The sequence below is a fragment of the Magnolia sinica genome, chromosome 17, assembly GCF_029962835.1.
Source record: "Magnolia sinica isolate HGM2019 chromosome 17, MsV1, whole genome shotgun sequence".
Taxonomy (NCBI): Eukaryota; Viridiplantae; Streptophyta; class Magnoliopsida; order Magnoliales; family Magnoliaceae; genus Magnolia; species Magnolia sinica.
In genome coordinates, this window is record NC_080589.1 from 22,919,047 (window position 1) to 22,945,404 (window position 26,358).

A 26,358-nucleotide genomic window follows, 5' to 3' on the forward strand; every position below is an offset into this window, starting at 1 on the left:
ACATTAACTGCATCAATAGCTAAGGGAATGGCATCTGAAAAAACATGTATGTGTTCTGTACAGAAGATGTAAAACTTCGAGTGCGAAGCACATCATTAATACACAAATTATATACATTTGTAGACTAATAGATTTTTGTTCCTTTTTTTAAAAAATCTTTTTTCTGGAATGCATAGACTACCAGAGGCTTAAATCACCACTGTTTAGTCATATAGTCAATGTATATGTTGTTGTATGACTTTCAGAATGATCAGTTCTCAGTACTGCGTTTATGGTTGTGAAGGAAGCAATAAGTCAAATGACAAGGAAAAAAAAATAATGAACTATAATTTGCATAAAACTTGCTCATAGGGAAAAATATAGAAATTCAATAGATTTAACCACCTAACCATGATATCTAAAATGGCATGGTCCAACAAACTTATTTTAAAAAAAATATCATCATCATATTGAGATTAGCATAGTCGTTCAATAGCTGATTATATGATTCCATTTACATAATCCTTGAAGCTTGCCTACTATGTATATCTTTATGGATATATTTATTTTGAACATTAAGACCAAGTGATTTCCATTTCCTTGTGAAACCATTAAAAAAAGATGTGGGTTTTGTGCAACAAACATTATCTAGTTCTTCATTCCTTGCATGCATGATTTGCACATATGGAAGGGAAAAAATGATTATCACACACTGAAGGTCAAGGCAACATGATCGAATTGTATGAACATGTTGTCAAAGGCAGACGACTGGGCAATGTCTGTAACATGTAATCAACTATATGAAAGAATATGTAGTAGTGTGTTTGCTTATGGTAGTGGAACATAGTGCTGCAGAAGATGAGGTAATATGCCACCTGGACAACATTCAACACAATGCCCATGGAAAATGAGTACTTACACAGGGAAAACATGAAGACAGGCTGTAGTCAGAATGGCCAACTCACCGGAGCCACACATACATCGAATATGGACCATCGGCAAGTTAAATATCTTTTTTCAACCATCTGTTTTGCAGAAAAAGATCATCTGACATGTGGTCCCACTGGTATTTGCCACTGTTCATCCCAATTATGGAGACCACCATATAAACCACTCAAATGTCCTACACTTTCACGGGTGGCATGCATGCAACATGTAAAAGCACGTCCAAAGGTAACAACTAGCCACAACATCCATACAATTGTTCGAGAGAAACAAAATATCATCCCCTACATACGAGGAAAGCATTAGACTGAAAAGTGAAGAGGGCCCTTCCACGGCCAGACTCTCCGTATTCTTGCCAAGTGCCCCTTTCATGGCCAGACTCCATGTTGTCGCCAAGGAGATGGGTGGACCGCTAAACTGGCCCTATAAAAGAAAATGAAGAACCTCCAAAACAAGCAATTACATGGTAAAGCAGCCAATGAAAAAAACCAAACAAAAGAAGGTGAGGATCATCTATTTTCTTTAAAGCCTGCTAGAAGAACCTTTGTTAATAAGAAAGGCTCCCTCTCTCCTTCAAAAATACTCCCAGATTGAAAGATCATAAAAACGTAAATGAAACACATTAAAGTTCAAATACACATCAATGTCAGCAACATCTACATAGATAACCTACTCGACAGAGGATAGAAATCCATGGATACTTCAATGCCTTGTGTAGAAAACACTCTCATGTCTGTGACGAGTACCACCAAAAATCAAATTCACCACATCACACATCATTCAACCTCGAAGCTATGAAATGTTGGCACTTGGCAGCAGTGAAAAAATGACGCCACCTCTAGATGGGTTTGATCTTAAAATGCAGAGAAATGAGTGAGAACACAAAGCATTTCAAGTCCTGCACCCACAAAAAACACCAAATCGGATTCATCAGGGGCAAGATCCAAACAATAAAATTTCACTTCTCAAATAACCTACTCCTGTTCATGTTCTCTTCCTACTAGTTTGGCCAAAATGGCAAAATTGCATTACTGGATTTTCTATCAAAAATGACCTCACAATCAAGAGAAAGTACAATCACAAGGGGTAGAATCACATCCAGAAGTTCCATTTCCTGTCATTCCAAGCCAAATGCAAACTGAAAAACAGATTTTTAGAGAACCTTGATCGTTCATGGGCTACAGATAGAGCTGTTCACGAGTCGAGTCAACTCGACTAACTCGCTTGACTCGGCTGAAGTCAGCTTGGATTGACTCGGCTTGAATGGCTGAGTCGGGCCGAGTCAAGCTTAAATAGTGGAGCTCGAGTTGAGTTCGAGCCGAGTTCGACCAGGGGCCATTTTACTGGAATACTTTTTTCTCACATGGTGAGAGGCCACTTTGTTTAGCTATTGCCTCCCCTCTTTGATAGATAATCTGTGTTTTGGGATGATGATCCTTATTGACCTCAGGGAAAAAAGTACTATTTGCTTTAAGCTAACTACCGTTGCTAGGATTTCTTTGAAGATTCATCGCAAAAGTAATCAATAAGGTGATTCTCAGCACACATGCCAATTTAGCAGGCATGCAGGTCTGGGTTACTCGTGAGGTGGGGAAGACCATGAACTTGCCATGGTCCTAAAAGTATGCTGGTTCAGTCATCATGTGGGCCACACATAAAGAACCACCGATTTTTCTCATACACTTGTGGTGCACCTAATGAGTGGATCAGTGAACTGCCTATTTTTTGGGCTTGGACATTTCTGCAGTTCAATGGCCAATCCCAATTGTCTGCCATGCTGGCGCAAGTGCTGCGAATCACCTCTTCAATGTCTCTCCAAGCAAGTCTCCCTATTACACCACCACCACCCATCATCATCCTAATTTTCCAACCAGGACTTGGCTGAGGATTTGGTGGTTGATCAGGTGTGAAAAGAAATTTTCGATGGAACACAGAATCACCATAGCAGTTGATGGCTTCACTGCTACCTCATGCACCTGTACAACCTCTTGTAATTTTGCTAGGCTGAATGCCTGAATTAATGGTCGCTGGTTGTAGGACCTTTACCTTGATAGTGGAATGGCGGGAAAGTATTCATGTGCTGACCCCAATTAGTTGGAATTAGACTTAGATGATGATGATTATGGTTGTAGGACCTTTACACCTACCTGAATCTCATCCTCAAGCCTGTACAAGAAGCAACTACTAGGATCATCCCCATCAAACTGGTAGTTCTGTTAGCAAATCTTTTGATAAGTGTCTGGTATTTCACCACAAGTGATCTTTTGAAAAGTGTCTGATATTTCACCACAAGTGATCTTTTGAAAAGTGTCTGATATTTCACCACAAGTGAGGTTCATAAGCTTTGACAATGTGCCGCCAGGGTCTTCATACTCTGCAGGCGCGAATCACATGCATGATGCACAAGTAAATTGGAGCCAGGACATCTCCCCAATCATCTTTTTCCATCAAATGTACTACAGAATTGCATTGCCAAACATGGACTTAGGCCAGCATAACTATCTGACCCTCATGGGGTCCTTACTCATTGATTAGTGGTAGTCTCACAAGAGTTTCAATACTAAGGTCATGGGTTCAGGTACCCATTGTGGTGTGTGTGGGTGTGTGCGTAGTTTTTTTTTAAAAAATAAAAAACTATCTGACCCTCATCTCATCAATTCTGCAAAAGCTTTTCAAATGCTCTGTGCTTTACACCCAGCCTGCTGGACCATCCCCCCATCAGATTTACGGAATTCTCTTGGATGACCACCAGATTAGAATTCAATACAAAAACACATAGTGGAATAATATATACAAAAACACATATAATCAAAAACGAACTACTAATACACATGGTAATACTATTACTAATACTACTAAACGAACCACCAATATCACCCCACCAAAAATACTGAGCTAGGGCTTATCAAAATACATAGTGGAATAATTTGGTATACTTGATTGGGTAGAATAGTGTATTTGATTAGTTTTTGGTGAAAGCATGTGTGTGTGTGTATATATATATATATATATAAGTAAAAGAAAAGTAGAAAACCCTACCCCACCCCACTCGCACGGCCCTCATTCTTCCTCCCTTTCCCTTTCTTCCTCTCACCCAGCCCCCTACCGCCGCACGCTCGCCCAATGAGCAACACTGCCCAAACCTCCACGGTCCACCCGATCTCGCCCAATCGGCCAATCCTGACATTCCGACAAGGTGCACGAATCTATTTCTTCTTCTTCTTCTTTTTCATCTTAAACTTTAAAGTCTTCTTCTTGTGAGTATTTGATATGGGCTGAATGAATGATAAAGCTTCAGATCTTTGATGGGTTGGGTTGAGGATCAACCTGAGCCCAACCCGTCCTCAAGAGGACCCAACCTAAGAGTTCGTTTTGCATCAATCCTAACAGATATCGTCTGCATGTGTGGTGCAATTAAGGCCCAAATACTTAAATGGTCCCATGATTTGAGCCGTCCATGGTCTGTGATGACTATTAAATTGTGATCCTGATATTTGAATTAATCTGGCCAACAATATCATTTAGGGACTGGTTTGGATGTATGTAATCTGGCCAGCAATATCATTTAGGGAAAATGTAATTGATAAGGACTGATTTGGATGTATGCATCCATTTCCAAGTGCATCCATCAGCTGCCCAGTTTATAGATGGGATGACTAAAAAATCAAAGTGGATCAAAAAACATAGATTGATCCATGTGGGAACTATTGAATCCTCATTTACAGGTTTGACCAAATACTTATGGTCCCATGTTTAGCAGACTAGATGACACAAGGACGGGGCAATCCGAGGACTGAAGGACATCCGAACAAGCCCAAAAGGCACCAAGGCTAAAGTCTCATGCTGATGCCGTTCAGAAAAAATGATCATTTCAAACAAAGAACAAGGAACCTTGTTTTTGGCACAAGAGAGCAAAATGCTAGAGTTTCATGCAATAAAATGGAAAAAAAGTCTCAATGCTTTTAAAAAAAAAAAAAAAACCACATGCATCAAAATACACCATTGTGATGTCGTGGTGAGGTACCTAAAGCCCCACAAGGTCCGCCATTTCTTCCCTTCTTGCATCTTACACCCATCAATCAACCAAGCAGAGCCCTTAGATGTTCCCACTTGTCAGAACTTATTCCAGTTTCTGTTGATATATATGGTCTTGTGGGGCTGACTTTTAGGGCTGCTGGACCATCTCATTTGGGTTGCATCAGGTGGGTCTTCAGACAATGAATTCAACACTGTTGATCTTCAGTGAATGGCATGCATAGTTAAGTATCATGGGAGAACGAACTCCCAGACCATGTGCATTAATCGCCATTAAATCTGTACTAGTGCAGGTATGGTTCCCAGCAATAAATCACACAGGGTCCATCAAAGACATTGTTTCTTTCACTTTATTTAGGTACCAGACTATAGAAGGTGGTCCAAATTTTGGGCCCCACTCTGGAAGTTGATATGGGAAGAAATGTGTAAAATATGCCTTCTTATTCCGGCTTCAGTCCAGCCAAAAGATGGATGGATGACCATACTGGGAACCATATTGTCCAATATTGTCTAAAATATGCCTTCTTATTCCGGCTTCATATGACCATACTGTCCAATAATGTCCAAGTGTCATAGTATCTAGATGTTTATCATTTATGTCTTAGTAATGTGGCATACTGGCATTAGCATATGAGACATTTAATTTGTATTTTTTAACCAAAATTTTAATAACTTAACATATAATGATATGAACAAGCTCGACTCGACTCGAGGTAAACTCGACTCGACTCGACAACTTTGGCAAACAAGCCAAGCTTCAATGTTGAGCTCGAGGCCGAGCTCGAGCTCGAGCTTGAACTCGAGTACACCATGGACAAGCCGAGCTGAGCTTGGCCCACCTCGACTCGACTCGGCTCGATGCCCACCTCTAGCTACAGACACACAAAAGAAATTGCAAAGGGGGCCTTTCCAAAAATAAGCATAAGATAAATTACAGGAAGGAGAGTGAAGTCTACACATTTGCACCACAGTTCAAAAACCCGAAAACTCGACTCGACTCGATATCCAGACAGGTTGTGTTGACTTGAATACTCAACTAAACGCGATAATTAATAATAGTTTTTTGAAGTTGAATGAGTATAAAACAACAACCGACTTCCTTCAAAAGAAAATATAGCCAATTTGTTAACTGATACAGCAGATGGTGAATTGGTAACAATGCTTTTCACTACTCCACAGGGTCATATGTCCAAATCTCCTTTCATATTTTTTATTTTTATTAACAAATCCATTCAAATAGAAAGTGGTCGAGACCTACACTTGACGATTTGCCATTTGACTCTATTTCAAGAGAAGCGGTGGTCTCATTAGAAGAAGCTTTTTCAGAGGAAGAAATAGTGAAAGTAGTTTCAAATTTGGGAGGTGACAATTGACAAAGCACCTGGGCCAGATAGTTTCCCAATAGCATTTTATCAAAAAGTTATGTAGTTAGTTAAGCGAGTGTTGCATCAGAGTTAGGGTCCACATTTATTGTTAATTTGGGTTTATTGAGGGCTCAGAATTTTAATACAATGATCCCAAGCTTATTAACAATGTTGAGCATTTTCATCACATACTCGCTTATTAATGCACTCATTCGACTTTCAAATTGTATAGTTTCCTTTCGAGGTCATGGGCTTGGGCATTGATCTAAGCACCAAACATGCCCTTTGGCCACAGGGCAGAAATATTTTGGCCATCTCATTGTCCCTTTTTCATTTAATGTATTTAGTGGAGATAACCTGTGACTTATTATCGACCTTAGGGTTAGCCTTGGAAGGAGGCTTATGAATAAAACATAGTACTCCTCCAAGGTGAGTACCAATAAAAGCTGTATGAATATGGGGTTGGTAATCTGCTGAAATCAAAAGAAAAACAAAACAAAAAAAACAAAAAAAAAAAAAAAAAAGGGCTGGATAGAGTTGCAAATCTTCAATCTACCAAGTGGGAGCAGTTTTATATATCTTGTGATTGGTGTTAAGGGTTGCATCTACTGGGTGGGGTTCTTTGGCAATAAATGACATAAGGTTTAAAGAAGAAAAAAGAAAGAAAGAAGAAAATCGAACTATGTGTAGGGCTGTCAACGGACTCGGCCTAATGATGTTTTAGGCCTGGATTTCCAACTGTATGGGTGCACCTATTCAGAATTCTGTGTTCAACAGCCCTCCCTCAGTGGGCAATAGTTCATTTTGAGATTAGATTTTGTAGATGAGGTGGAAATTTCAAATGAAACTATTGAGGCAGTTTGGGGGTGTTGAAGTGCGATCTAATGAGCAGGTGCATTTTGAGACATGATGGTAAAAAGATATTTGGGGAACTCTGTTTTGGGAATTGATGTATAGCTCCTCAATTTGATTGCAAAAATCTGCAACTTTATAACTACTTTTCACAGGGATATTGTGGGAACATGTGGTTTAGATAATCAAATAGAGTTGCAAACATGCATTTGGTGGGATTTGTGAAAAGCTTGGGTCGGATTGAACTGACTATGACTTAAAACCGTTTTGAGGTAAAAGTGGGGCAAAAGAAAGAAAAGATAGGAATGGAAAGATGCTTGGTCTGGCCTATTTTATCAACATACCTTTACAAATGTAAGTTATGGCTCTCTCATAAGTAGCTCCGGCATTTCTCTGCCAAATTGGCATTGCTGTGTAATGGTAAACACCAAATGCAGTTTGGGTCTAGCAGTAAATGCTAAATGGAATTTAAAATGTTGTGTGATTTTCATTTTCTACCGGTGCCTCTTGATATGGTTATTTGTTGGAGTAAACCGGCTCTTATCTCACACTACTACGATGTAATATTAAGCCACAATAAACCCGGATCAACCCTAGGTATTAGAAATTTGGAATGCCAAAACCTAATCGTTAGTAGGCTTAAATACCTTCATTTGCGTAAAATCACAGAACTAAACCAGTGTCCATCTGTTGGACCGACTGCACTGTCAGTTTGACCGACAACTCCCTGTCGGTCGGACTAACAAAACATGCTTTGCTCCTGAGAAAACCAGCACTCTATGAGTTGGATTGACAGAGCTCTGCATCGACTCTCAAACTGGCAAAATCCATGGCATCCCCCCTGCACAACATTATGGCTAGAGAATCCATCCATGAATGACATCCTCCCCTAATAAAAAAAGTGTCGTTGATTATCATCTCAATGTTCCTAAATGAAAATTCATGTTAGGTGCATGTAAGGTTCAATTCTTGAAATAATCCATAAAATCAAAACAACAGCGCGATGGGATCGCCCTAAGATCACTAGCAGCATCTAAGGGTCATAAACTGAGAATCGAGAAGTGCAACATCATCACATGTTATGCATCCTTTTTCGATTGAGCAGAAAGGATCAGAGAAGGTAGCCTTGAGTCGACATTATAGGATCATGTTTTGCTAATCATTCTTATCCAAGTTCATATCTTCAGTGGAAAATAAAAAGAGTTGGACCGAGAAAAAAGGGGTATAAGGTAGGGTTGCAACTTGTGATTGGGTTGACCCAAACCTGAGTTCTATTCAGGTTGGGCCAGGTAGAAAAGGTCCTTGGGTAGGGTTCAAGTTGGAAAACACTAACCCAATTTGAAATTGGATTGGGTTTGGATTGAGCAAATTCAAGTTGGATTAGGTCTACTGGAGTTACGCCTTGGAAAACTAATATGCACCCTAATCCATTGGTTGTATGGATGTGATAGGGTTGATCTCAATTGTTGATCTTGATGACCATGAGTCATTTTGAACAATGAGACACGCATTAACTAATATCTATTGTCGCCTTAAATGCATCTTGATTTGTGTTATGAGAGGAGTGATTCCTTTGGTAGTCATGGGAATATGAGATTGGACATAATGGTAATTGAATGGAGAGTTATGATCTATGGATCTTATCATCCTTTTGAGCCATGATCGGCACAAATGCCTGGAACACATTTGTGAACATCATATTATGATGTGTGCGGTCATCGGTGGGGGGACGACTTGGGTTAGGATGGTTGATCTCTATCATTGAGATCAGACTTAGCATTAGTTATGCCTTTATCCTTACCCTACACGAAAGTGTGAGTACGCCATGGATATAAAATTTTGGTATTGGACTTTTGAACACTTACAATCCTTCGATTGAGTTCTAGTCAATAGTCTGAGGGCCCATTAGCCTATATTATGATTTATGAAATCAAGATTTGGTGATGCAGGAAAGGTGATCAACCCTTAGACTTGAGGCTGTGTTAGGGTCATGATTTTGATTGGACAACTTTGGCTCACATTTATGAGGTCAAGGCAGGACCAAAAAGTGGGTGATGTTGGTCACATCCATCAAGATTCATCGAATATTGCTCAAGCCAACATGGGATCTACTGGGTTAACCTAGGAACATGTTTATGGCCATATCTAATTAGTTCAGGGACTCATTAAGTGGTTTTACTATTGGTCCAATACTTAAAAAGTTTTATATGATTTTTTAAGGTTTTTAACTATTGAAATTTTATTCTAATCGTTAAAATTATTTTGATTACACTTGATGCGACCTGATGGCCTAGGTATGATTGTTCACTACTTAATCAACATGAGATCTAGATTTATGGTAGATGACCTTGAAAGTGAAAGATTTGATCATGACTATATATATGTATTATGCATATCAATAAACTTCTCTCAAAATAGGGCACAAAGTAGTTCTTAGGGTGGTGATGTTGGTGGATTATAGGGTTCTATGCATAGCGGAAGTAGAACGTTTTTAAAATTCAATGCCATGATTCATCAGGAATCCCTATTTGCAAGTACTGGATTGGGATCCACTTATTATAACTACGATAACTCAGGTTCTAGTGGTTTCCTGTCAATTTTAATGGGTGTTACAATAATTGATCTAAAAGAAAAAAAAAACTATAAGAATGGTCTAGATCATACCTACATACGATGAATCGCATAGATGAATTTTCACAATGTAAATTTTGATGTCAATTTTCAAACTAAAGATGTCTCTCCTTTTTAAAGATGGAGTTGAGAGAGCTAGCGTTTAATCCTTTGGAAATGACCAATGATAACACAAACCATCTACAGATGTAGATCACACATGTACATATATGGAGATCAAGAGAAGATGGAAGAAAGTACACACTCTCTCTCTTTTCTCTTTACAGGGTGATGCTCGAGAGTAGGACATCCAGGATCTCTCTTCAATTTATACATTTCCTATCTGCAATAGAATCTTGATTACGGAGTTTGGGTTGCAGGGGAACACCCAAGTATGGTGTTCCACTATTTTACAAACTTCGGTGATCCTATTGTAAAGGAAGTCGTTAATCCGCCTCATACATATATACTTATGATAAAATCCTTCCACTATCTTGCTCATAGAACCAAATCCCATATTGATTAAGTAGTAGACTATCAAATCTAGGCCATTAAATCATCATCAAGTATGATAAAATAAGTTTTAACAGTTAACAAAACTTTAACGATTAAAAAGTTTTATAAAGTCAATTAAAACCTTCTAAATGCCTGGCCCAACAATAAAACCACATAAAGAGTCCCTGATCTAATCAAATCTAGCCTTAAACAGGTCCTTAGGTAAACCTAGTGGATTAAACTTTAGCCTATGTAAGAAACTATGAATTCTGATGGATGTATCCAACATGAACTATATCACATTGTTCAACAAGACCCATCGTCATCGAGATCAATAATTGAGATCAATTCTATCATATCCACATGGCCAGTGGATTAAAATGCACATTGGTTTTCAAGGGCACAATTCCTACATTCTTCCACTTGCCTTGAAACCAATTTGTGCTCAAATTCAATTAAACACGTGTCTAACATAACTTCTTAATAAGGAGATTAATGAATTATATTGATCTTCTCTTTTGTCCATATTGTCTCTCAAACGGTAACTCCTTATGTTCAACATACTCAGCCATGTAGCACTTCCAAAGTTGTTACAATCATCCATTGTGCTTCTCGTCTTCTGATCATAACATGATCATCTAACAACCAAAGTTTATTCAAGAATCGTATTCGATCCATGAGAAAGTGGAATTTTTGTGCATATAGCACACTTAGATCATCATAGAACTAAACAACATATCACATGACAAATTTATAGTGTTACTATATGATTGACACAACCAATTTGGTATTATCATGGTAAGCATATATATATATATATATATATATATATATATATCACATAGGTGAAAACAATCTTTGAGGTGGTTCTAACATAAACGGCCTCAATATACTTTAGTGTTATTACAATACCCATTTTTCTCCCACTAATTAAGACATCCATCTCAAGTTACTTATCACACGCATGAGTGCTCTAAAGGATCTCTACAAGCTTATTTAATATGCCTTACGATGTACATCCCTTAGATATACATTATGAATGGCATCATTCGAGTTACACATAAAAAATCAACTTAATAGAAAAGCAACCACATTAGTAATTTATCTCATTCTATAGCAATTAACACTTGCCTCCATGACTCACATCCAAGCAAGATAAACATATTATTCATCCGTTCAAATATGCAATGCACTTGGCAAAAATCAAACCATGTTAATTATTCGTCACGTATCACTAAGCGACACAACTAGAGCTATCGCTCCTATCACCACAACCTATCGTTTGGGTGGGGGCTATAAAGATCAAGACGTGATTGATAACGACATACCCTCCATGTCCAAAATTCCATTCAACGAGACATCTCAAGAGGCATTGGTACTCACTCATACTAGGATGTGTCCTTTATATAATTTAAGCAACTATTACACTGTATTTCTCTTAGGTCTTTAAATAGAATCCAATGCCATACTCTCTACAATGAAATAACTCAGAGTGAAGATATTCAATCATATCATGAATAACATACAAGACAATTGTAGAAAGTAGAGAAAATAATGAAGAATAATAACCAATCGAACAAATGATTCAAGCAACCATTTCATAAGGAAAGGATAATAAGATCTAGTGAAATCAAATCTCAAGACCAAATACATCGACTCGAGTCATTGACCTTAAGCATAATTCTCTACTAGTGCTACTCTATTACCATATCATGTCTTACTAAGCTCTTCTACTCCTAGATGTTACATGCATACCCTTTACTTCACTTTCCATCATGTCCTTTTTAATTTTCTATATCAGCAAATCAATAGACAGCCAGATATCCCATGGAACTATAAAAGTGAAAGGAGAGAGTTGTACTTACATGAACTTTTAGAGCAAGTTATTTCTTATAAGCAGTGCACTTAATTCTAAAGTGGCATTATTTTTCACAACACCAACATGCCTACTTTCTTTTTCCCTTGCATTCCTCATGCCTTTGCTATCAGGAAGGTTACCTGCCCCTTTGGGATAACTATTCTTGCTATCATGATTGTTTTTTCCTTTATTGCTTGTAAGAATTGAACTTGCCACTAGAGGAGCCCTCAGCTAGCCGCACTATATGTCCCTTTTTGAGGCATCATATTGTTGGTCTTATAAAGAACCAATTGTGGGTAGCTTTTCCTTATTGTATTTGAGTTCACTCATGTTGTAGTTGTTAATGAAATTATCATACACATGTCAATAACATGAGGATAACATTTACAATGGTACCCTCTCATTTAGCATGTTCAACGTGTTGTGCAAGATGCCTTGGATTTGACCAATCTGATATGTAGAGAAGTCCTGTCTTGATTCCACCTAGGTCATTTTCAGTCCCACTTAAAATTGGGTGGTTTCTTAGGTTACACGCTGTGAAGATTTGTACATTTTCAATTCGACCAAAAAGTGTAGTCGGTTTGGTTCGGTCCGACTAATGCTTACATCTGATTCGACCAAACGGGCTATACAGATTAGAGCAAATCGGGGTATTTAAGTCCGATCGTGATTAGGGCATGTTAATACAAGCCTTTTCTCTTTAAGGGCAAGGGCTTTCGATGTGAGAGGGTTTCTAAACACTTGTAAGGGTTTGAAAAGGAATTTTCTTAAGGGGCTAGGGTTTTCCTAGGTGCACATCGTATGGAGAGATCCGGGTTTTATCTGTAATCAAAGAAGGTGAGTTGTGTAAAAGGTTTTGATTATAGCAGATTTCTATCGCTTTGTATCACGGTTTTTTCCCATAAGGGTTTTCTACGTTAAAAATCTTGTGTTCTATGGTTGCTTACTTTATTGTTTGGTTATTCTACTTTATTCAATTATTCTATCCTCGTTGAGCATGCTTCCGCAAAGCGCACAAATTAACGATGGTATTGGATTTTAGGCCAATCAGTCTCTTGGGAGGTCCAAATAAAATTTTGGGAAAAGAATTAGCATATAGATTTCATGAGGTTATTAAAGTTATTTCTACAACACAAGGGGATTTTGTGAAAGGGAGGAATATAGTGGACGGGGCATTGGTGGCTCAAGAATGTATTGACTCATGTAATAGGAAAGGATTGAAAGGGGTTTTATGTAAACTTGATATATAAAAAGCTTTTGATCATGTAGCTTAGGATTTCTTGGATTATATGCTTGATAGGATGGGGTGTGGGAAGAAATAGTGGTCTTAGATCCAAGCTTGTTAGTTCCGCAAAATTCTCGGTTTTGGTTAATGGATCCCCAAATGGTTTCTTCTCAACTTCTAGATGGTTGCAACAAGGAGACCCTCTATCCCCATATTTGTTTGTGATGGTTATGGTAAACTTAGTTGGATGATTGACAAAGGATCACCATGGGATTGGTGACAGGATTTCGGGTGGATAGATCAGAATTCCAGGTGACTCATTTACAATATGCGGATGACACATTACTATCATGCAAGAGAGTCAAAGAAAAGGTGGATAACTTCTGAGTGATTAGAGTTTATCTTTGAGGTGGTGTTGGGAATAAAGGTGAACATGAGTAAAAGTGAGCTATTAGGGGTGGATGTTTCTAAAGAAGGGGTGGGAAATTTTGTGAGGATCTTCGGATGTAAGGAGGGTGTCTTTCCTACTACATATCTTGGTCTTCCTTCATGTATAGGAAAACCGGTGAAACACCTGTGGGACAAAGCAACAAAGAGATTCGAATGAACGCTATCTCAATGGGGAGTAACATATTTAACTTTAGGTGGAAGGCTAACTTTGATCAAGGCAACCATGCCCAACCTTCCAGTCTACTTTATGTCACTATTCAAATATCCAAAAACGGTATTGCTCAAGTTAGAAAATTAAGGTGGGGGTTTTATGTGGAGGGGAGTGGAAGAAAAGCACAAATTTCATCTCATGTAGTGGGAGGATGTTTGTAAGCCTTGGGACCAATGGGGAGCTAAGTCAAGAAGTTTGGAGTAGAAGAGGGGAAATTAGGTTTTGGAAGGATACATGATTGGGGGATCAAAATTTTAGCAAAATATTCCCACAATTTGTAGGGATCACGCTAGAGGCAGATTTGAGTGTGGATAGATGTTGTGAGAGGAAGTTATTTGGGTTCCACCATGTAGAAGAAATCTCGAGGAAGAGATTGAAGAATTCACAAGCCTAGTGGAGTTGCTATCTAAAGTGCATCCAATGACTTCCAAGTCGAATTCACTCGTCTGGTTAAAAGATACGTTCGGAAAATTTTCAATAAAATCCTTTTACAATATGTTAAGCGGGAATGGTGTAGTGAAGAGATTAGCCCGACAACTTTCATGTGGCGATATGGTGCCCCTCCAAAGATAGCCACGCTAGCTTGCCTAGGGGGTAGAAGGAAGGTTCTTACTGTTAACAACCTTCGTAAGAGACAGATGATTCTCCCGAATGATTGCTTAACGTGGGTTCAGAATGAGAAATCGATAGACCATCTTTCAAATTTTTATACACTGATCGTTTTCCAGAATGATGTGGGATGGTTTCTTAAAACTTATCTGAAGTAGCATGGGTGATGCCAAGTTCTATTGAACAATTCTTTTTTATCTCGCATGGTGGGGGCAAATGGAATGTTGGGAAAAAAGTTTGGCGCATAGGTTTATTATCGGGTATTTGGTTCCTACGAAAGCAAAGGAATGATTGGTGCTTCAGGAATTGGAAGGGACAAGAATTAGAGGTGTTTAGGAGTGATAAATTTCATGTAATGGAGTGGGCAATTGCATCGAAGGCAATTTGCTTAGTTTCCGGATAGTTGGTTAAGGTTGTAATTTCCTCCTTTTGCGTTCAGTGCGTTTTTCTTTCTCTTTTTTGCCAAGGCCTTTAATCAATAAAATTATCAAAGTTCAAGGAAAAAGCCATTCAACTAGTGAGTGACTTGGTTCAAGTCACGCCAATTCAAGTTAACTGAGTTTTCTAGTTAACTCAACAGGGACTCACTGAGTCTTGCTCTCTAGAGAGTTTCTTTGTGACTTGGCACGAAGTCTCATCGAGTCGAGTTTATTCAGTCGAGTTTCTGGTCAAGTCACCAAAATTTTCAGAAACTATGATTTGCACCACTCTCTGCAGAATGTTCATGCTCAATGGTAATTATAATAGAGAAGTGGGTTGTGCCTGTTGCCATTAAAATCTAGGGAAGAGGAGAAAACAGTAGGTGTTATTGATTAATCTGAATAACAGTAGGTTCAAGTGCCAACTGAATAATCAATCTATTGCAAATGATGCCAAAATGCAAGCTTTAGACTTTCTACGCTAAAGTGGCCTCATTGGCTCTGAAGAAGCTCGGTGGAACCATGCATCCAATGCCAATAAAGACAAATATTGACACGTCTTAGCAACCAGGAACCATATGATCCTCGCCCAAGGATACGCACACAATGCATAGCAACCAAGGATTTTGGCTTGTAGAAGCAGGACAGTGTTTTGTGGTCCAGACTATTTAGCTTAACTGAATTGTATTTGTTACAGAAAGTTTTGTCATTATGCTCCTTCCATATCAACCATAAGCGTGCAAGCATCGAGATTCAAGAGGTGCCAGAGAGCCTTTCTACTTTTTTTCCTTTAGGTCCCCATTGCCTTGCTTGAAAAAAAGGCCTTGAATGGTCCCGGCATCACCCCATTGGTACTAAATAAACAGAGAATTTTCATCAAACTTTCACGGTGAACCTGCAATGAGAAAAGAGATGATCCACTGTCTCCTCGTTCATAGGGATGGGTTACATACACATTGGGGATAATCATATTCCTGCTTCTGAGATGAGTTATCGGTGGACCCAGATACTACCAGATATGCGCAATCCGAGACATCGACTGACTGGAAATATACCCTGATAACATGGCATAAAAGGAACTCACAAAGAAGAAGGCTTCATCCCACTCATCCCTCTCCCCGTGAAATAGGAATATCTGCTCAATCCACCCATCATGCTAACAAATTCATCAATTTCCTCATCCATTAGATTTTTGACAAATCCAAGGCCCCAAACAACTCATCCATCACATTTGTGAGACCATAACTTCTTTTTCCTGCTGCCACTTGGTACAATCTAGGGAATGCATTACATAACACTACAGCAAACATTCCCCTAGAATAAAAAACTCGCCCCATCACAAAGTCTCCCTTTTGGTGCCTTCAAAGATTCCTTTTCCATGGTCAGTGTTTGGAAGACTCCTTTTCCATGGGATGGACATTAGGAGAAATCATCTTTGTTTGGAGTTCAGATGGTTTGGTAAATGTGGATTTTGTGATTGGACTCTTCTCTGTAATGTATGATTTGTACGATCCAAGCATTTAGGAAAAATTGTATTCCCTTTGTGGTAGATCGAATGCGCCATGGTGTCTGGGCGGTGGCTTCAACATCATTAAATTCTCGCCAAACTTGGAGAATCGGTTTCTGGTGTGGTCTAGAGAAGATTCCCACATCCCGGGGGAAAATCATATCTGCCAACCAAAACGCTTTCATCCCGGGGAGGCAGATTATCGATGGGGCGCTCATCGTTAACGAGTGCCTCGACTCCTGCCATCGATAAGGTGCGAAGAGCATCCTGTGCAAGCTGGACATCGAGAAGGCCTATGATCACATCGATTGGGATTTCCTCCAATATATGCTCAGAAGGATGGGGTTCGCTTCCAAGTGGAGAGGGTGGATCAACGAATGTTTAGGCTCGACCCACTTCTCAGTCCTCAACGAGGCGCCAAAAGGTTTCTTTAAAAGCTCTAGGGGGCTGCAGCAAGGCGACCCCCTATCCCCCTTTCTCTTTCTATTGGCGGGAGAGGCTCTGTCTAGCATGCTTCACAAAGGTCAAGCCGAAGGCATCCTCTTGGGAATAAGAATCCACGGTTTATAGAATCCAATTTCACACATTCAGTTCGCCGACGACACTCATCTTCTCAGAGGCTTCTCAGGTCAAGATCGAAAATATGCGCAACACGGTTAGATGTTTTGAAGTGGTGTCGGGATTGAGGGTGAATCTCGAAAAATCCAACATCTTCAGGGTGACCTTGGAAGAGGGGGAGATTGAAGCCTTTGCGGGAACCATGCACTGTGCCCCTGCCTCACTCTCATCTTCGTTTGTCGGCCTCCCCCTATGTGTTGGAAAGCCCCCCATATCTCAATGGGATAAGATTATTGCCAGATTCGAGGTCTACCTCTCTAGATGGAAAAGTCGATTCCTCTCCATGGGAGGCAGGCTAACACTAATCAAAGCGGCCCTCTCTAACCTTCCCCTCTATTTCATGTCTCTATTTAGATGTCCGGCTTCAGTCCGCAACTCTATTGATAAAATCAGACGCAACTTCCTTTGGTGCAATAAGGAAGGCTCGAAGAAATAACACCTATTGGAGTGGAAGGAAGTTTGCAAACTGCTCAGGGAGAGGGGAGCAGGGGTGAAAGACCTCAAGCAAATGAATCAAGCACCGTTGGGGAAATGGATTTGGAGGTTGGGGACAAAGGGCGAGAAGCTTTGGAATATTATCATCAAAAGTAAATACGGGTCCACAAGAGGGGGGCCAGTGGACTAAAGAATTCTCTCTTTACGGGGCGTCTCATATCTGGAGGGGCACCCTAAGTTCGAAGAAAGCGGTTCTTAAAGGGATCAGATTTGAAGTAGGCCACGGGGCTAAAATCAAATTCTAGGAGGACCTGTGGGAGGGGAGCGCTCCTCTCAACAAGCGTTTCCCAAAAAATTACAAACTGGAGCGCAACAAATTGGTTTCTGTTACCGATAGCTATTCTTGCTCTTCGAGAATTTTCGTCTGGAACGTGGTCTGCAGAAGGTATCTCCAAGATTGGTAAGTGTCTGAATTCATCGAGTTGTTTGCAGCTATCAACCGAACTACGCCCAACCCAGAAATCGAAGACTCGCTGGTGTGGAAATGAGAGAAAACGTGATCGTTTACAATTAAACCCCTCTACCGTCATTCCTTTCTCCCTCTCCCCTCAGCTCTTAATCAGACTTCCAATTTCATCTGAAAGTATCAGGCGCCTCCCAAGATTCTTCATTTTGCCTGGTTGGTTGTAAGAAAGAGAATCCTTACCGTCGACAATCTGAAAAAAAGGGGTATGCAGATCGTAAATGTTTGCCTCTGGTGCATGGAGGAAGAATTGATAGATCATTTGCTTATCCACTGCTAATTTGTTTCTAAAATCTCTGGCCTGAATTCTTCAAGCGGTTCAAGATCTCTTGGTGCATGGCGGGTTCCACGGGCAGTCTGCTCGCAACTTGGCAGGGGGTCAAATTGGAGAAAAAAAGGAAATGCATCTGGAGATTGTCCATCCTGGCAATCCGGTGGGCAGTTCGGGTTGAAAGAAATGCTAGGTGCTTTGAAATTTCCTCAAGATCTACAGAAGCAACTTCAACTAAGGCTAGGGACCTTGTAATAGAATAGGCGATTAGCGTCCCCTCTCTCAAGGGGTTTGATTTTTCTTTTTTCAGAGCTTAGAGCGGCCTGCTACCTCAGCAGGAGCCCTCAACTTCCTATGTCTCTGTTTTTATCCTTTTTAATATTAATCCTCTTATCTTTCAAAAAAAAAGAAAGATTCTCACATCCATTGTCAGATCATTATGATATTGTATTCAAATCTAAATATCTAATATGGAATTGTTGGGTGCATTACCTTTCAAGTTCAAGCTGATTTAGCGTGATACATGGATATAGTTAGATTGGTTGAGGTCCTTTAATGTTGAGGGTTGGATTATTGTTCGCCGGTAAATCTAAGGACGATTAAATTGAAATTAATGCAGTAAGGAGCACTTTGGGAAAGTTGAGGAGACTTAAGCAGCAAGTTTGGAAAATATTCAACAAATCAATAAGAGCAAGACGGAAGATTTTCAGAGGAAAGCACGGAGGTATGAGTTGAAGCCAGAATTCAAAGCGAAGGTAATGGATGAGTAGATTTGTCAAATGACAAGAGACTATTGTGGGAACTGTAACTTGTCTATTTCATTGACAATAACAAGAACATATGAACAAGGTAAGATATTTGTAGAGATCTTAATACACACACACACACACACACACACACACACACATCTGAACAAAAAGAGGAAATATCCAAATGTAGGAAGATCACCTTAATCTACTTTGGCATTCCCTCATAAATTTAAGATGCTCTTAAATAACTTGATTTTAAAAGGTACAATGAACATGTATTCAAAAGCAATGGGGGAAAAAATCATCCGTAACATGGCGAGGAAATGATAAGTAGCATGAATGGTGCAACCTGGTTATTGAGTCAATGAGATCTTGATACCCAAATTGCAGAGAAATAAAAATTCTTTAAAAAATAATTTTAAAAAAAGAAAAAAAAAAGGAAAAGAAAAAAAGAAAAGAAAAGAAAAGTATACCCATAAGAATATTGGAGTAGAGAGGGAAAGAACTTTATTGATATCAACCTTCTTCTCTTACAAAAACTTTACAAAAATTCACACTTAAAAAATTATTCGAATAACTTATTCCTACACCACCATTCCCTTTTCTAGATCCTAAATGAATCTCTAATTGAAATCTCCCCAACTAAGAGATTGATTTTAAATCAATCACAATTTATTATAAATTAATCTTCAATCTTATCAATTACATTTCCTTTATATGGTAAAAGCCTAATAAAAAGCAAACATAGAAAGTAATTCTATCTCTAAAACCAGCCCATATCTTCGATCTTATCAATTACATTTCCTTTATATCTTTAATCACATCAATTAGATCTTCAATCATATCTTTAAAATTAGCCCCCATATCTCCCAAAAATAGTAAATTATAACCATTGATTTAGGCCCCCAAATCTGTAAATAATAGGCCAAAAAAGCAGCACATGTTGGACCCTTCTGTAAGCCATGGGCCTACGCCATTGCCCAGCCCTATGGTGGGCCTAGGTGGGCCATGGGCTTGCATCAATGAGGGAGTATGTGCTTTTGATGACTTCTAGGATATAAACCATTAGCACTTGCAACAACTGAAAAATGATCTAGAGGAATTCATTGACCAATCCCATGGTCAGTGCCATCAAGTTCGTTGGTCAATTGTCTAACACAAGCATCATGATCTAATGACAATACCTTAAATTTTCAAATCTTGACATAAAATCACTTGCATCATGAGGCATAATTAATAGCTTACCTTCTCTATCTCCATAGATGCATTGTCATCAAAGTCAATGGCACTGTTAGGCAACATTGATTAACACATCCTACGGCCAGTGCAATGTGAACCATTGGCTTGCAACCACTACCAAATGATCTTAGTGGCATTCATCGACCCATCCCATAGTCAGTGCCATTGACTTTGTTGGTTTGTTGTCTAACATGAGCATCATTGGTCTAGTACAGTTCTTGGCCTTTGTTGCGCATAACCAAACCATCTAAATTTACTTTCTCTCATCTTATTACCCATTGGTGCACTACTCTTAAGCTCCCATAGATGCATTCATTTCTAATTCTATCCTTCCTCATCATGACACTCATCCATCTCAGCATCTTCATTTCAGCTATCCTCAATCCTATAAACATCTTGTTCCTTAACTACCCAAAATTCTGCTCATAAAACATGGCCGGTCTTATAGCTATCATATAAATTTCACCCTTTAGTTTGATTGGTACACGATGATCATATAAAACTACAAAGACACAACTCCATTTCTTCCACCCAGCTTGAATTCCATGGACCGCATCCTTCTTAATCTCTCCACTCATGAATTAACGACCAAAGATATTGAAAACAGTCATTTTGGAATACTTCTTAGTCAACAATCTTAACTAATTCCTTTTTTGCACTCCTATTGTTACTAAAATTGAAGTCCTTATACTCTAGTTTAGTCCAACCAATTTAAAATCCTATAGATTCTAAAGCACCCCCTCTATAAATCTCCGTGTTTATGCCCTCCCTCGTCTTGCCAATCAACACTATGTATCTACAAACAAAATACACAATGGGATCTTTTCAAGAAAATGCCCTGTTAACTCATCCATAACCAATGTAAAAATGTAATGGCTCAATGCCAACCCCTGGTGCAAGCCTATAATAATTGACGACTCACTTGTCTTTCCACTAGTGATCTACAAATTTGATACCACTAGTGGTTGTCACAGGAATATACAATCTAAATGGAACCATACATGCAACGTGAGGATGAGATTAGTCTTTCAAAATGCCCTTGACAATATTTCTAATAGTGAAGATGACTTTCTACATGTTTATAATTCATAACTTATTTTCAGTCAAGATATAAAGTAGAGTTTAGTTGTTGGTTAGATGAATGCATCAATGGATAAGGGAAAGAATATAACTTATAAGTACCTCTTATATATAATTTTTTTTTAAAAGAAATCGAGAAACAACAATGATACTCATGTTGGAGACATTGGACGGTAGAGTAATGAAGTTGATGGCACTGCCCATGGGACGAGTCGATTGATATCACCCAACAACACCATTAACATTAAAGACAATGCATTTGTGGGATGGAGAGGAAGGTAAATTATTAATTGTCTCACGATGCGAATGATGTTATGTTGAGATTTGACATTTCAAGGTATTCATAAGTACCTCTTGTACAAAATTGTTTAAATAAAAATCGAGAAGTGACAATGAGCTCTTCTTAGCCCCAATAAAGTTGATGGCACTGACTATGGCATGGGTCAATATGCCTCATGACAACACAATCCACTCAAATGATGATTTTCTACATTTGGTTCTACCATCCAAAATATCTACCCAGGTGAGTGAAGTCAGCAGAGTTGCCATTAAGAAGACGCCAACTAGAAAACGTAAAGTCACATCGATGAAAAAATCCCATTTTGCAGTCTCATGAGCTATGAGGGGAAAAAAAGCAACTAATCCAAGTAAGAGATGGTGCTGATAGTGAGTAAATAGTTAGAAATTTTACTATTTTACTCTAATTATGCAAGTTGGACTTGTAGGGGAAATTGGGACCGACGCACATGTCAGTTGGCACGATATGACATGGTCATTGTAAGATAGTTGTGTATTTAACTAATTCTACAATTAATTGCTTGCATTGTAATTTATTTGTTTGATCGTTTCTAAAATTTCTATTAGTCCTTTGATCGATAGAATGCATTGACACTGAAGCCCACTAGTTATAATTTACTGTGAATCCGTAAATTTGATTAAGTGATGAACAGTTACCTCCAAATATTTGTAGAGCGACGGAAACAGATTCATGAAGCAGCTTACCGTGCATAACTGCCAACATATTTTACAATAATCACCCTTACCTATAAAGAGACGATAAATTCCTGGTTTGGTGGTAGCGATTTGAGCAGTTGGTACAATTCAAATAAGTTAAAATATCGAGGATTTAGACTATGAGTGAGTAAGACCATTCTTCAGGTTCTTAATACAAGGAATTCTGTTACGTTTCAGGAACAGACGACCTTATGTTGCTTACTTATGTTTATGCAACTGTATATCTTCTTCCTTTGAACATCGTTGATTTGGATATGTAGGTAGCACCTTTATATTGTTTTGAAGAATCGGACGTAGCTAGCACCTTTCATGAAGAGATTTACTATCTTGAGTCCCTTAAAAGTGGAAAAGAGCACATAAGTGGGTGAAAGTGGTTGTAATTGCCTATTTCAATAAACTGGAAAAGAAAAAAAAGAATTACAATTGTCTACCTTAGCATTCACAGCAAGCAAGGGGCTAGGCTTAATTTATATTGCTTTGAGTCAAGGAATATAATTGACACTGGAGGACCACTTCAATTTATGTTGGAATCTCATCATTTCCTCTCTGTATAGAAATGATCGCTTTTCAATCCACCAGTGCATCCAAACAAATTAAAAAATATGGCACCATCCATTTGAGAACATCATCACCATTACCAAGCCTTCTACCAACTACATGTGGACAGCTTCTCGAATCCTGTTCCGACATTCCACTCCACCATTCACTTCAGAACAAAAGAGGTTCATTGAGCTATCTTGATTTACACTATAGTGACAATGCACATATTCCTAATATTTTCCCCTTCCTTTTTGCCACAAGAATCCTAAAAACTCATGAAATCGGACAATGCTTGTTGTGGAGGAATGCTACAATTATCCCGAACTGGTGGATGCTTTTACCTAATTCCCACAGTGCCAACAATTTAGAGTTTTGCACTACAACTCAATCTACAATCCATTCAATTTATCATGGATGAGATGACCAATTTGGAGGTGGCTCTATAATGACAGAAACCCCCAATTGCAATTATGCACACTTCAAGTGGCACTTGAAACAATAGCATTTGCAATTTCATCACTCGTCCTCATTGTGAATGGAGAGGGACTTGCCCCACTCTAGCCATTTTCCCTTCATTGTATTGGGTTATAGCAACTCGATTCAGTTGATCATCCATCCTGAATCTTGCAGGCAGGTTATACAAGATCCTAGAATAAGGTCCTAGTTTTCCAACTTAAGCCTTCATCGATAGGCCACAAAGTGGTAGTAGAAGGGTCATGAAACTCTAAGGGCCTGTTTGGATGCCTGTAACTTTTCTAAAATGTAACAAAGTTACAGGTGACTTTGTTACAGTTGGTGTTTGGGGGAGGAAAGTCACAGACCTGTGACTTTCTTACAGGAGAAAAGAGGCGAAAATCTTACAGGCACTTGAGTCATTTTTCAAGTTACCTGTATCTTTGATACAAGTAACGATTGGAAATTTTGAAATGAAAATCATCGGGAAGAATCGCACCTGCATTGAAGAAGCGTACCTACCTTCTCAAACTGAGTGAAGGCCTCTGTTTCCTTCTCTCAGTCTCATTCTCCCTCTCCCAGTCTCCTTCTCCCTCTCCGATCCCGGTTCAGCAGGGTTAGAAAACCCCTTTCTTTCTTTCTTTCTTCTTTTTTTTCCTTTCCTTTTTCTTATTTTTTATTTTATTTTACGGAGGTAGTTTGGCTAGAGGCGTAGGTAATGTCCGATGGTCTGTGGGGTCCACCATCCTGTATTTGTTTTATCCATACCATCCATTCATTATTTTGGATTGTTTTAGGGCTTGATTCCAAAAATGAGGCATATCTAAATCTCAAGTGGACCACACCACAAAAAATAGTAATGATTGAAAGTCCACATTAAAAAACTCCTTGAGCCACTGTAATGTTTGTTTCACATCCAACCTGTTGATTAGGTCAGAAAGACTTGGATGAAGGGAACAAAACAAATATCAGTTTGATCCAAAACATCGGTGGCCTACCAAAAGTATTTAATGGTGAGCATTCAATCAATGCCCCAACAAGAATGTTTCTTCAACGAAAGATGTTCGAATGGGCAGTGGGGTCCAGTGCTAAAAGAATGTTCTTCGAATGGGCGTACAATGTAAAAGATCTGAAAAATTATGATCTTAGTTTTCTAGGTTGTTAGGGGCTTTCTGCTATCTCAGCAGATCTGCTCCTCTTTCATGTTTTTTGTTTTCCTGTTTTTTCTTTGTTTTGTTCCTTTTTCTGTTTAATGAATTTTAGGTCGTTGCTTTTAAAAATTAAAAAAAAAAATCTAAGTGTTAAGATATCTGGTTTTAAACAGTCCCTTGATATTGGTCCATTTTAATAATGTCCCACATAGAGATTTTAACTGCTAATGCAGAATTTGGTGGAAGCAGCTTCCTATGCTTGTGATTTCTCTTTAACTGATCCTTGCCAACAAGAGTCACTCCTGTGGGAAATTTTTGCTAGGATATCTTACCTCAAGTTTTTTTTCCTACATTACAAGCATTTTGAAAACTTGAGCCCACTTTTATGGCCACCTGTTGATTTGTTTAGCCTAAGAATTAACCAAACTATTCATTTACATGGGCTTGATAAAACGGAATAATTTTATCCAATCTTTTTTACGTGTTAATCTGATTTTTAAACGATTCCCTATTGCAAGCTCTACTCAGCGTGAATATGCAACTTATTACCTGTAATAAAGTTACAAGTTATCCAAACACAAAAAGTAAGTTACCTGTAAGTAAGTTACAACTTACATCCAAACAGGATTACCTGTAACTTACTTACACCTGTAAGTAAGTTACATGTAACTTTCTTACAACTTAAAAAAGTTACAGGCATCCAAACAGGCCCTTAAAAAAGGAAAAGTTCAAAGAGAAGGAATCGAACATAACATAACCTGGCTCTGGAAATAATCACATGTATCAAACCAAAGAATACCTAAAAAAGCAGAGAAGGACATTTCGATCCTATTTCACCGACCTGAACAAGGTAATAGAAGATGCGAAGCCCTTCAGGATCTTTGCTGCTCTGGACGTCGACAAGAGATCCGATCTTCGAAGTGGTGAAGGAGATGTGCTCGTTCCCCATCACGATCTCGAGCTCCTGCCGGCCCACCCGGTCCGGCTCGGGCCAGTTGTTATCGTCTTCCTTCATTATCTGAAAACCCAAAATAAAATGAATAAAACCCAAGAAAAACCCTAGAAAAACCCTAGGGCTAGGAGAAAGGGCAGACCTCGCTCTCGGCGATGATTCTTCGGCATTCTTTGAGGACGGCAGGAGTGAGGAAGACTTCCTTGCGAATCATTGTATCGTTCTTGTAGTTGGAGTTGTTGGCGTATCGGAGCTTCCCGTCGGGCCGAAACTCGAACTCTAGGAATTCGTGCCCGAATTTACCCTTATGCCCTACGTAGTATCTCAGATAGAACTCTCCTTGATCTTCCGCTCCTGACATTTTCCTTCTTCTTCTGTTTTCCTGCCAGCTTCTCGTCTCTTCCCGTTTTGATTTTTCTCGTGGGGAGAGTGAGAGATGTGGGTAATACCCCGGACGGGCGCGGATTAGATACTGACGTGGGGAGAGTCAGAGATGTGGGTAATACCACGGACGGGTGCAGATTAGATACTTACAAGGTCACTATCCAGATTGCTACTGAAGTGACGTCACCAAGCTCTGTGGACCCTACCATGATGCATGTGTTTTATCCATACCGTTCATCCATTTGGAGAGATCGTTTTATAACACGAGAAAAATAATGAGATAGTTCTAAAATTCGAGTGGACCCCACCATATAAAAAAGTGGGGACAGTGAATCCACCATTCAAAACTTCTTAGGGGCTACAGAAGTTTCTGATCAAGCTTATATTTAT

At 39.0% G+C, this 26,358-nt stretch overlaps 1 protein-coding gene across 1 annotated transcript; it reads right to left on the reverse strand.

Annotated features, from left to right (window-relative positions):
* Nucleotides 1-1,414: 1,414 nt before the first annotated feature.
* On the reverse strand, nucleotides 1,415-26,040 carry LOC131230877 (protein mago nashi homolog). The gene is made up of 3 exons (XM_058226902.1): nucleotides 25,727-26,040; nucleotides 25,474-25,650; nucleotides 1,415-1,822 (listed from the first exon to the last, which is right to left on the reverse strand). Exons 1-3 carry the CDS (start codon nucleotides 25,943-25,945, stop codon nucleotides 1,763-1,765), a joined length of 456 nt encoding a protein of 151 aa, XP_058082885.1. The 5' UTR covers nucleotides 25,946-26,040; the 3' UTR covers nucleotides 1,415-1,762.
* Between the last annotated feature and the right edge of the window lie 318 nt (nucleotides 26,041-26,358).